Source organism: Schistocerca cancellata, chromosome 5 (assembly GCF_023864275.1).
Source record: "Schistocerca cancellata isolate TAMUIC-IGC-003103 chromosome 5, iqSchCanc2.1, whole genome shotgun sequence".
NCBI lineage: Eukaryota > Metazoa > Arthropoda > Insecta > Orthoptera > Acrididae > Schistocerca > Schistocerca cancellata.
The window spans coordinates 613,947,280-613,961,207 of NC_064630.1; the positions used below are offsets into that span (position 1 = coordinate 613,947,280).

General features: G+C 40.8%; 1 protein-coding gene across 1 annotated transcript in view; it reads left to right on the plus strand.

The window, feature by feature from the left end:
- Positions 1 to 13,928, plus strand: part of LOC126188061 (alpha-tocopherol transfer protein-like) — a 78,663-nt gene that overhangs the window by 6,969 nt on the left and 57,766 nt on the right. Inside the window, exon 3 of the mRNA XM_049929504.1 lies at positions 749 to 908. Within this exon, the coding sequence (XP_049785461.1) occupies positions 749 to 908 (160 nt within the window). The remainder of the gene's footprint in view (positions 1 to 748; positions 909 to 13,928) is intronic.

Sequence of the window (13,928 nt, forward strand, 5' to 3'; positions counted from 1 at the left end):
AGAGAGGAAAAAAAGATTAGAAAGAATGAAAAAATACTACGCCCTGAGAAAAGAACAACGCACAAATAAATGTCTGATCCAGCATACCCCAAAGAGGGTGAAACAAATGAAGAAGAAGAAGAAGAAGAAGAAAATTAAGAATAGATCTTTCAGCTGATTTGAGGAATTGTAGTGGCCTAAACCGTTGATTTTTGGAGGAAATTAAATTAAACCTATTTTATTACGCCGTGGGAAGCTAGCTCTGCAGTTAGGACTTGCCGCAATAACGTTGTAACTCCGAATTTTCGACGCCCGATGTCATTTTCATTAAATTATGCAATAGACAACTTTATATTTCACTGTCTTCTGAGTAAACAAAATTCAGATACCTTCTCAGTTATGTGATTGGCCCTTAGCTTTCAGTAGTAATTCTGTCAGCAAATATAATGAAACGCTCGATAAAACACCAACTGTGTTGCCAATATTTAACGTTGCGTTGTGGCTTCCCTTCAAGAGGTTGCGCTACTAATAATTTCGAATTCTTTATCTCAAGTTTCCCACCTCTCGTTGTTACTCATTGCCCACATGTGTGAACCACTTGCCTGAGGTGCGGCTTTACATCACGTCTGATGTTTTCCACAGTTAATTTGTTCATTCATAACGTGGGGTAGCAGTAGACGTGTTGGAATTGTTGTAGTGATCCATCTGAGTTCTCTGTGGAACCCGTTTACTGCTTGAGTCTCACCTTATTTGTCTCGTTTCGACACAGATGACGAGCGGCTGGAACGCCTGTACATCAGCTGTAAATGCAGGACCGAGAGAGTGAAGCAGATACTGGATGCCACTTACACGCTGAAGAACAAGTTCCCCGAATTCATGCTCAACAGAGACCCGCTAGGGGAAGACATTATCAAAGCTCTGAAATGCTGGTAAGTAGAACTCACGAGTGATATCATTCACGCTTTTATCGTTAAAACTTCAGAATGCCAAATGTTTTCGCAGAAATCTGCCTCCACTGTATGGTTCACTGATAAAATTATTAGCTTCACACAGAAATCACACGTCCAAACCAGTAAATTTTATTATTGATATTCATATTGTTTGCCACACCTTGAAAGGTCTTAACGTGTGTGAACCGTGAATTTAAACTTTCAAAATCTTTTCTTAAAGTATTTACTTTATTTACTAGCGATTCACCAAGAACATTAGCACATTTTATCACACTAGGTGAGCGTGGAAGCAGTTGCCAGGAAGTAACTGATGGAAAATAAAATTACCTTTAACAACTGTGAATTTTATTCCTAAAAGCCTTTTCAAAAACAGATTTAAAATTACAATCAGAAAGCACCATCTAAATATCAAGTTACAATTATTCAGAGGCAGAATAACAATTTTTTTCTTTGTACAGTAGGAGCCTTCGGGCTGAGAAGTTCCCGCTAACTTTCAACACGGCCGTAGTCACGACCGCTCACAACGACCTTTGAAAAACTACACTGGTGCAAATCTGCAACACACCAGATTACTTTAAACTAAAAATTTTAACAACTCACACAAACATATTAACTATGCTCCCCGTAAGAGGGATGGAAATGGCACAAACACTCACAAAAAATTATTTGCCACCAAAAGTGCAATTTGCTTTTAAAAGGGCTCTTACAGTGGAAGGGTGAGAACTTTATAAAAATGGCTATTTAAATAAAACCCATGTAATTCAGACTTATATAAAGTGTACAACATGCTCTACATTACACATATACTGCCTCGCACGATAATAGGCAAGATAAAAACATATTTCAGGAATTCGGCCTTTACCTTAATTTTATCGATTCAGTAACACCAAATCCGACAAACATGGCAGAGGCAGCTATTAACGTACGGCAGACCGACAGACAGACACTAACTGCCTAACTGTTGTGTACACAGTTTCGCGTAGTCAGCACGTACACAACTTTCCCACTAGAGCGCGCCCCGCTAAGCACAACAGCGCAGGCGCAGCGCTCGTCCGTCTCCACTCTACAAGATGGCGCTGCCATAGCGACGGACCAAATTCTGCTTCCGCCGATCCGCGTATTAATATGTAATGCAGCCAATGAGATTGCTGCTAACGTAGAACCTTTACTCCTCACGGATCACAATCGCGCAGTGATACCTAAACACACGAGGTATTATAACGAATGTACAGATCTCCGATTAGTCAGTCTGAATTTGTCTGCACCAGTCTGTACCAGTCTATAGTGAAGTTTCAGTATGCACCTAAGAAGATTATCATATTCCTGTACATAGCCATGAAGATAAATGTATAGACACTTTGTCAAGTATCAGAGATATGTGAGAATAAGATTAACGTATCAAGACCAAAGGACCTTCAGATTGTCAATTGTAAACAGCATCCAAGATCAAGTTACGTAATGTGTACGCTTTTTATTATTTTAATAAGTGTGTGTGAAAATTAATCAAGTTCTGTTTAAAATTGGTCACCGTCAATCTGCTACTCTAAGCGTGCAAGTGGCATTTCAATCGTCTGACCTAACGGCAGAAGATAAACACGCCACGATAAGACCACGAGACATATTGCTGACACTCGCCTACTTCGTTAGAGCGACAAGTCAAATAATCTGATGGTGTGTGTACCGAAGGTCTTACAGTATGCACACCACACTAACAAATGCGGACGAATTATAGGCGAGCAAGCTGGGGACGAGAGACTGACCAAGAAAACAAGTAGAATTTAACAACTAAATGACACAACATATCTCCAGTCACTTAACGTCTAATATGCGCGTCAGTGCGCGACCGACCAACCGATCGATCCAACCGCCAATGCCCATTGCCTGAGCAAACTCGAGCAGACTGGCGGCCTAACACATACTAGCACTTAGGACGACAGACAGACACTGACCGGCCCACACTTGCCCCCTCCTGCCGGCTTTAATGTTTGATCCAAACGACAGACACACTAGAACTCCGAACGATGGACAGACACTAACTGCCCCACACTGACCCGGCTGACCAACTGGCCAGACTCGCCAAGACTGACAAACTGCCCCCAGACTCACTCCGATTGACCGACACAGGCTGGAAGACTGCCCCTTGGCTCCAACTAACTTCTTGGTGAGCTTACAGCGGCCCTTAAATACACGTGAACTGCCAACCTTTTCCCCTTTCCCACCAGAGGGAGGCACCAAAGCTGCGATAGCCACAGCAGCGCCACCGCCAGAAACGGAGGTCGACTGCTTTACTCTACATGCTGCGGCGCGCTCTTCAAAACAGCAAATTTTACTACGGCTCAGTGTGATAGAACGAACGGTCGAGTCCGCAGACCATACCGTTTTATTTTACGTCATGCGTAGTTAATCATTGGGGGAAGTGGCAACAAAACGACTATTCGCGCTGGTGTGTAGAATATATGAGTCTGGCGATATACCATCTGACTTTCGGAAAAGCATCATCCACACAATTCCGAAGACGGCAAGAGCTGACAAGTGCGAGAATTATCACACAATCAGCTTAACAGGTCATGCATCGAAGCTGCTTACAAGAATAATATACAGAAGAATGGAAAAGAAAATTGAGAAAGCGCTAGGTGACGATCAGTTTGGCTTTAGGAAAAGTAAAGGGACGGGAGAGGCGATTCTGACGTTACGGCTAATAATGGAAGCAAGGCTAAAGAAAAATCAAGGCACTTTCATAGGATTTGTCGAGCTGGAAAAAGCGTTCGACAATATAAAATGGTGCAAGCTGTTCGAGATTCTGAAAAAAGTAGGGGTAAGCTATAGGGAGAGGCGGGTCATATACAATATGTACAACAACCAAGAGGGAATAATAAGAGTGGACGATCAAGAACGAAGTGCTCGTATTAAGAAGGGTGTAAGACGAGGCTGTAGCATTTCGCCCCTACTCTTCAATCTGTACATCGAGGAAGCAATGATGGAAATAAAAGAAAGGTTCAGGAGTGGAATTAAAATACAAGGTGAAAGGATATCAATGATACGATTCGCTGATGACATTGCTAACCTGAGTGAAAGTGAAGAAGAATTACACGATCTGCCAAACGGAATGAACAGTCTAATGAGTACAAAGCATGGTTTGAGAGTAAATCTGAGAAAGACGAAGGTAATGAGAAGTAGTAGAGATGAGAACAGCGAGAAACTTAACATCAGGATTGATGGTCACGAAGTCAATGAAGTTAAGGAATTCTTCTACCTAGGCAGTAAAATAACCAATGACGGACGGAGCAAGGAGGACATCAAAAGCAGACTCGCTATGGCAAAAAAGGCATTTCTGGCCAAGACAAGTCTACTAATATCAAATACCGGCCTTATTTTGAGGAAGAAATTTCTGAGGATGCACGTCTGGAGTACAGCATTGTATGGTAGTGAAACATGGACTGTGGGAAAACCGGAACAGAAGAGAATCGAAGCATTTGAGATGTGGTGCTATAGACGAATTTTGAAAATTGGGTGGACTGATAAGGTAAGGAATGAGGAGGTTCTACGCAGAAACGGAGAGGAACGGAATATGTGGAAAACACTGATAAGGAGAAGGGACAGGATGATTGGACATCTGCTAAGACATGAGGGAATGACTTCCATGGTACTAGAGGGAGCTGTAGAGGGCAAAAACTGTAGAGGAAGACAGAGGTTGGAATACGTCAAGAAAATAATTGAGGACGTAGGTTGCAAGTGCTGCTCTGAGATGAAAAAGGTTAGCACAGGAAAGGAATTCGTGGCGGGCCGCATCAAACCAGTCTGTAGACTGATGACAAAAAAAAAGTTGATTACTGACGGTGGAAATCTAAAACAGGGTTAAATGCCTTTCTACACTTCAGAATTAATGGCCATGTTTTCCTTATGTCTGTGGTAATTGCAAAGTTACAGTATCTATTTCATCCAGACTTTTTGGGCATTAACACGGTAACGCTTTCTCGTATTCAAAGATTCATTAGTATATATTTCAAGTGTTTTTCAAATTACACTTTATTTTTAACTGTACAACCATCACAAAAGGATAAAGAGTGTACATGTGTGTACAAATGTACTAGTAAAAATTGTTTCTACTGTGCCGCTAGACTGCTAATGCCTTCAGCTACCGATGGTTGGCACATGAGAATCTTAGTTGGTCAGCCTTAGATTCTAATACAGATAGGAAAACTTGTGGTGGAACAGGGTACTTGACCTTCACCTGGGATTTTGAGGTGCAAAAAAATTTTACTAAGCCGTTATATTGGTTCAGACCACTATATTATAATATCAGCTTCCAAAACATTGCACCATACCACTATTTAATCACCTAACGTCGTATTATTATTGAAAAATTTGAGAAATGTTTGTTTTCTCCGTTATGCCACATTGGTGGGGCAAAAAGGGGAATAATATTTCACATACAAAAAATGGACGTTAATGAAAATCCTAGAAAATTATACATATTTCACATTCGTAAATTAGTTGTAAACGGAATATAAATTAGAAACGTTATTACCTCAAATGAAGTGTATTCGTGGATAGCCCCTTCCACGCTGTTGACCCACATATATTAATTTGGAGCCAAATGCAGCATTCATTGGCATCTTCTAATACAGCGCTATCATTGGGCAAATTCGGCTGCTTTATTTTTGAGGATGTTTTGGAGTTTGGACCATTTCTCTCAGTGATTTTCAATCCAGTTGTAGTTTTATGTTTTTGGCATAATTTTATACTTATACATGTCTCATTCGACTAATTCAAGGTGACTTTATGCAGACTTGGGACTATGTGGTTAGGTTTCCTTTTCTGTTTTTTCTTCCTCTGTGTTAATTGACTCCGTGTTGTAAGGAGAAGAGATCAAAGTAGCTGTTTTTCATCTGTTTTTTGAGATACATTTGATTTTCTATGCTACTTATGGATTTGGTGATATGTACTCGGGACTGGAAACATGGGAACTACACTTTGGACACGTCGCTACTTTACAAGGAGGCATCTTCGGTGAGTGTGGTGTAAGAGTTGTCCTCTGTGATGTAGATTGCAGTCCTGCTGTGCAGTTTGTTTGTCAATATCAGGTGTTATTGATGATAGGAAATCTTCAGTTCTAAAGACATTCTGGTCAACAAATTACATTACTGGTTTTCGAAAGCCATTAACAGCATGTAACATCGTTGAGAACTGCAAATATGCATTGCCATGCAAGGATTTGAGCTCGGCCCTTTACTAATTGTATCCCTGTAATATCTGCTAAAGGGTTTCGTGTAGGCTACATGCAATGCATGTAGGCCACGAGAGGTGCATGGTAGCAAACACAAAAGTATAAACCCATTATGCCTTGTTAGATAGATCAGTTCCAAAATTTTGTATGAGCTGAATGTCTGTCTAGAACGATATGAACTCGATATTTGTTTACTCACCCCTGTGAAAGATACAAAGTTTGCACCATTCTCCAAAGACACTCTGATCATCCAGCCTGATTCGCAAACCTCTGATATTGCACCAGCTACGAGAGCAGTTCGAAACTAATGTCTCATCCGTTTCCCGGGGAAGGTTAACAGTGGAATGACGTATATACCAGATGCGGAAAGCAAATTTCCACTGTCACAATATCTTCTCTTTCAGGAAAGGTGAGAGTTCCTACTTGATTTTAGAGTTTACTGGTATTCTCATCTCATCACATTTATATATTGTGTCCCCAGTAAGCCTGTATTCATCGACAACATTACCGAGCTAGTCAAACAATTTATTAACTGCTGTTTTATTAAAGCCCATAGCTCGAGCCACTGAAGCAGCTTGCGGCTTCCGTAAACTGTTTGAGGCCCCCTAAAAAGTCATCTTGCTCACTCTACTCCTGGTTTTCTATAGTTGGTAAATGGATACAGCAAATTGTTACCATCAGCTATTTCGTAGGCTAATTCTCAGTGTTCACTAGTTGATAACCCCAATAATACAGCTTCCATTTCAGTCAAATATCGGATTGATTCGCCCCCTAGCTGTTCAGTAAACACGTAATTAAAATGACTCACTGGTTTTTTAACACGTCAGTCTTTGTTTCCACTTTTTTTCCTTGACATGACGCTCTAAAGTGTTTGGAGAGAGATGAACTGAGCTGCCGCTTTCTTATAACTCACTCTTCCAGTTCGTACAGCTTCTACAGCCTCTTGCGTGGATATGGTAGATCAAATTTACCTGTTATTTTTTCTTTTACAGACTCGCAGCATCCAGTAGAGAAAACTGGAAGTCTTGAGTGTACAAAATCTAAAAAACGAAGAAAGACTTAACTCAGATTATGGGTAGCAGTGGGGCGTAATGGGGCATTACCTCATTCTGCCTACCCCATTCCGCTACAAGACCACACTTTCCAATTACGTAACATTCATTGACTAACATGAAAGATAAATAACATTTAAAAGACGAGAAAATCAAGCAAAGAATGCAATCAAGATAGCGGTAACGGTTTAGGTTAACTGCTAAAACATACAGACTGACAGGTATTCAACTATGAGGGTCACTCCAAAAGAAATGCACACTATTTTCGTAAAAATTAAGTTTTCATTCTGAATGTGTGAAAGTTTTACAGTGTGCAGATACACCCTTCCTCCTTTTTTTCAAACTTAGTTCAACCTGTTCCCGTGAATGGCGCCGTCACTGCATGTCTTGAAGATGGCTGCTACACTTGACGTTCGCAGAGGCAACGTGCTGTCATAGAATTCCTGTGCTGTGAAAACGAGACAGTGTGAAACATCAAGAGGTTGTAAAAGGTGTATGGAGCTGCTGCTGTCGTTCGCACTACAGTTAGTCGGTGGCCAAGCAGGTTACTTGCTGAGAGCTGGCATGGCAATATTGTGGATTGTACTCGCAGCGGCAGGCTTCGTACTGCACACACTCCAGACAATATGTAGAGAGTTAACGAATTGGCGACTGCTGACAGACGCATCATAGTGAACGAATTGTCAAGCTACCTTGGGATAGGGGAAAGAAGTGTTTGCTGAATACTGAAAGTGTTGGTGTTAAAAAGATTTGTGCCAGGTGGGTTCCCAGGAGCTTGACAGTGGCTCACAAAGAAACAAGAAAAACGGTATGAAGCGAACTTTTGAAACAATATGAGAATGGTGAAGATAAATTTCTTGGAAGAATTGTGACAGGTGAAGAAACATAGCTTCATCATTTTTCACCAGAGACGAAGAGGCAATCACTGGAGTGGCATCACGCAAGAAAAAAAAATTCAAAACCACACCTTCTGCTGGAAAAGTTATGGCTACGGTGTTTTACGATTCCGAGGGACTCTAGCTTGTGGACATCATGCCAAGTGGAACCACCATAAATTCTGATGCATGTTTGACGACACTGAAGAAACTTTAAGCTCGACTGACTCGTGTTCGACCACACTGGCAAAAGCAGGATGATTTGCTGTTGCACGACAATGCACAGCCACATGTCAGTCAAAAAACCATGGAAGCTATCACAAAACTCGGATGGACAACACTGAAACACCTGCCTTACAGTCCTGACCTGGCTGCATGTGGCTATCATCGCTTTGGGAAACTGAAATACTCTCTTCGTGAATCAAGGCTTAGAGATGATGACTTCCTTGTGCACGCTGCCAAACAGAGGATCCAACCGGTTTGTCCAAAATTTTACCATGTGGGTATACAGGCGCTGGTTCCAAGATGGCGTAAGGCAGTTGAGAGAGATGGAAATTATGTGGAGAAATGAAAATATTGTTTCTAAAGGATGTATCTACACACTGTAAAACTTTCAAACATGTAGAATAATAGATGGATTAAAAAAAATAGTGTGAATTTCATTTGGAGTGACCCTCGTATAATGAAAAAATGAACGTATATTAGTTACAAACTACGGCATGAACACGTTATTCAACAAGTAACGTCACTACAGAGATTTGGATTTAGGTTATGACATGTTCGATATACCTGTCAGCATTGTCGTTGATGTGGCGCAGACGAATAACGAAATTCTCTATGACCCGCTTAAGTGTCGATGCCGTCGATGGCCCCCTGAATGACTGTTTTCAGCTCATCAATGGTTTTGGGATTATTGTTGTACGCCTTGAATTTAATGCAGACCCACAAAAGAGAGTCGCATGTGTTCAGATCCGAAGAATATGGTGGCCAATCGAGGCCCATGCCAGAGTGCTCCTCCAGGACATAAACACTTCCAGGGATCGAGCTCTGTCTTGCATGAACTCCATCTTGCCGATATCAGGGTCATTTTGGATAATAGAGCTGAAATCATCTTAAAAGACCCTCACGTACCGTTCGGTAGTCACCGTGCCATCAAAGGAATATCGCACCGATTATTCTGTCACAGCATATTGCACACCACACAGGCACCCGTTGAGAGTGACGAGATTTCTTGACCGTAAAATGCGGATTCTCAGTCCCCGAAATTTTGCTTAATGACGAACCCACCCACATGAAAGTGGGCTCCGTCCGCTAAACCAAACCATACAGCGCATAGTAATTCCAATCATGTGCAGTTTGAACGCTCTTACGCAAACTGTAGTAGTAGCAGTAGTTTTATTCATCCATAGATTTCTTCTTACAAGGATACGGGATATGTCAAAGTATTTACAAGTTTAGTCATCATCATCATCATCATCATCATCATTTAAGACTGATTATGCCTTTCAGCGTTCAGTCTGGAGCATAGCCCCGTTATAAAATTCCCCCATGATCCCCTATCCAGTGCTAACATTGGTGCCTCTTCTGATGTTAAACCTATTACTTCAAAATCATTCTTAACCGAATACAGGTACCTTCTCCTTGGTCTGCCCCGACTCCTCCTACCCTCTACTGCTGAACCCATGACTCTCTAGGGTAACGTGCTTCTCCCATGCGTGTAACATGACCCCACCATCTGAGCCTGTTCGCCGTGACTGCTACATCTATAGAGTTCATTCCCAGTTTTTCTTTGATTTCCTCATTGTGGACACCCTCCTGCCATTGTTCCCATTTACTAGTACCTGCAATCATCCTAGCTACTTTCATATCCGTAACCTCAACCTTGTTGATAAGGTAACCTGAATCCACCCAGCTTTCGCTCCCATACAACAAAGTTGGTCGAAAGATTGAACGGTGTACAGATAACCTAGTCTTGGTACTGACTTCCTTCTTGCAGGAGAGAGTAGATCGTAGCTGAGCGCTCACTGCATTAGCTTTGCTACACCTCGCTTCCAGTTCTTTCACTATGTTGCCATCCTGTGAGAATATGCATCCTAAGTACTTGAAACCGTCCACCTGTTCTAACTTTGTTCCTCCTATTTGGCACTCAATCCGTTTATATTTCTTTCCCACTGACATTACTATCGTTTTGGAGATGCTAATCTTCATACCATAGTCCTTACATTTCTGATCTAGCTCTGAAATATTACTTTGCAAACTTTCAATCGAATTTGCCATCACAACTAAGTCATCCGCATATGCAAGACTGCTTATTTTGTGTTCACATATCTTAATCTCACCCAGCCAGGCTATTGCTTTCAACATATGGTCCATAAATAATATGAACAACAGTGGAGACAGGTTGCAGCCTTGTCTTACTCCTGAAACTACTCTGAACCATGAACTCAATTTACTGTCAACTGTAACTGCTGCATGATTATCCATGTATAGACCTTTAATTGCTTGCAAAAGTTTGTCTCCTATTCCATAATTTCGTAGAACAGACAATAACTTCATCCTAGGAACCCGGTCATATGCTTTTTCTAGATCTATAAAGCATAGATACAATTCCCTGTTCCACTCATAACACTTCTCCACTTTCCCACTGACATTACTATCGTTTTGGAGATGCTAATCTTCATACCATAGTCCTTACATTTCTGATCTAGCTCTGAAATATTACTTTGCAAACTTTCAATCGAATTTGCCATCACAACTAAGTCATCCGCATATGCAAGACTGTTTATTTTGTGTTCACATATCTTAATCTCACCCAGCCAGTCTATTGCTTTCAACATATGATCCATAAATAATATGAACAACAGTGGAGACAGGTTGCAGCCTTGTCTTACTCCTGAAACTACTCTGAACCATGAACTCAATTTACTGTCAACTGTAACTGCTGCATGATTATCCATGTATAGACCTTTAATTGCTTGCAAAAGTTTGTCTCCTATTCCATAATTTCGTAGAACAGACAATAACTTCATCCTAGGAACCCGGTCATATGCTTTTTCGAGATCTATAAAGCATAGATACAATTCCCTGTTCCACTCATAACACTTCTCCATTATTTGCCGTAATCTAAAGATCTGGTCCTGACAACCTCTAAGAGGCCTAAACCCACACTGATTTTCATCCAATTGGTCCTCAACTAGTACTCGCACTTTCCTTTCAACAATATCTGAGAAGATTTTACCCACAACGCTGATTAAAGAGATACCTCTGTAGTTGTTACAATCTTTTTTGTTTCCATGTTTAAAGACTGGTGTGATTACTGCTTTTGTCCAGTCTGATGGAACCTGTCCCGACTCTCAGGCCATTTCAATTATCCTGTGTAGCCATTTAAGACCGATTACTACTTTTGTCCAGTCTGATGGAACCTGTCCCGACTCCCAGGCCATTTCAATTATCCTGTGTAGCCATTTAAGACCTGACATTCCACTGTATTTGATGAGTTCCCACTTAATTTCATCCACCCCAGCTGCTTTATTGCACTGCAATCTACTGACCATTTTCTCCACTTCCTCAAATGTGATCCTACTTCCATCATTATTTCTATCCCATTGTACCTCGAAATCTGAAACATTACTGATCGTATTTTCACCTACATTGAGCAAATCTTTAAAATATTCCCTCCCTCTGCCCAAGGTATCCACAGGATTCACCAGCAGTTTTCCTGACCTGTCCAAAACACTTGTCATTTCCTTCTTACCTCCCTTTCGAAGACTGCTAATTACGCTCCAGAATGGTTTTCTAGCAACTTGACCCATAGTCTCCAATCTGTTTCCAAAGTCTTCCCAAGATTTCTTCTTGGTTGCTGTAATTATCTGTTTGGCTTTGTTTCTTTCTTCAACATAACTTTCTCTGTCTACCTGAGTTCTAGTATGTAGCCATTTTTGATACGCCTTCTTTTTCCTTTTACAGGCTGCCTTGACTGTGTCATTCCACCAAGCTGTTTGCTTCATCCTACTTTTACATACTACTGTTCCTAGACATTCTTTAGCCACTTCTAGTACTGCGTCCCTGTACCTTGTCCATTCATTTTCCAATGACTGTAATTGACTACATTCAACTAACTGGTACCTTTCTGAGATCGCTGTCATGTACTTGTGCCTGATTTCCTTATCCTGAAGTTTCTCCACTCTTATCCTCCTACATATGGACCTGACCTCCTGCACTTTCGGCCTCACAATCCCAATTTCACTGCAGATTAAATAATGATCAGTGTCATCAAAGAATCCCCTGAATACACGTGTGTCCCTTACAGCCTTCCTGAATTCCTGATCTGTTATTGTATAGCCAATGACAGATCTGGTTCCCCTGCCTTCCCAAGTATACCGGTGAATGTTCTTATGTTTAAAAAAGGAGTTTGTGATTACTAAGCCCATACTGGCACAGAAATCCAAGAGTTGTTTCCCATTCCTGTTGGCCTCCATATCCTCTCCCAATTTACCCATAACCTTTTCAATACCCTTCTGTTCGATTTCCAATGCTGGCATTAAAATCACCCATGAGCAGAACACTGTCCTTGTCCTTTACTCTAACAACTACATCACCGAGTGCCTCATAAAAACTATCCATCTTATCTTGATCTGTCCCTTCACAATGCGAATATACTGACACAATCCTAATTTTCTTGCTAGTTTAGACCAATTTAAAATAAGTGAATTCGTATACACATAGATTTACAAACTTCAAGTGACGGACAATGGTTAGATTTACTCCTGATATGCAAAACATTTTTTACAAATAACTTATTAAGTAATGTAACGCCACATTGTTCACTTGTATCTCACTAACACTTCACTCACTACACACACACACACTTCACTCACTCACTACACACACACACACACACACACACACACACACACTGGTGATCTCTGGGCCATTTTCTCTACTACAACTTCCTATTTGCTATCCTGAAAAACTGAGACAACATCCCTCTATAATGAGTGAGATGTTGAGCTCAGAAAGTGGTGTTCGTATTGTACAATGAATAGCTTGGGGTAAGTCTTTCTAGAAGAGGAAAAAAAGAAAAAAACATAGTGTGAATGTTGAATGTTTTAATATCATTATTTATTTGTATAACATTTTTTTTGCCAAATCCCTACTCTGTTTTATCTAATTAATCCTTCAATGCATAAAATGTATTGCACAACAGGTACTTATTAGCCGTCTTTTTAAATAAGAGTAGTTTTGTAATTTCTTTAATGTTTTTTCATTATTTATTGTACAGTTTTATTCCTTGGTAGAAAATGCTGTTTTGAGTTTTATATTTATTTTTTCTCGGCAAATGTAAGTTGAGTCTAGCTCTTGTTTGATGGTCAAAATGGTTCAAATGGCTCTGAGCACTATGGGACTCAACTGCTGAGGTCATTAGTCCCCTAGAACTTAGAACTAGTTAAACCTAACTAACCTAACGACATCACAAACATCCATGCCCGAGGCAGGATTCGAACCTGCGACCGTAGCGGTCTTGCGGTTCCAGACTGCAGCGCCTTTAACCGCATGGCCACTTCGGCCGGCTTCGATGGTCATGGACAGAACTATTTGTACAGTAATTACCAATGTTAATTTTGATGTTTGCAACTGGCCAGTAAATGTATTCACATGGAGCAGTTAATTCCCAGTGTTTTCAACAGATCTTTACAATGAGTTCGACTACCAGTTTTGGTTATGATTCTTATGGCTCTTTTCTGGAGTTAGAAAACTGAGTTTATATTTTGTGCATTTGTTCCCCAAAAAAGAATGTCATAGCTAAGAAGTGAGTGTATATATGAATAGTATGTAACTAAAAGAC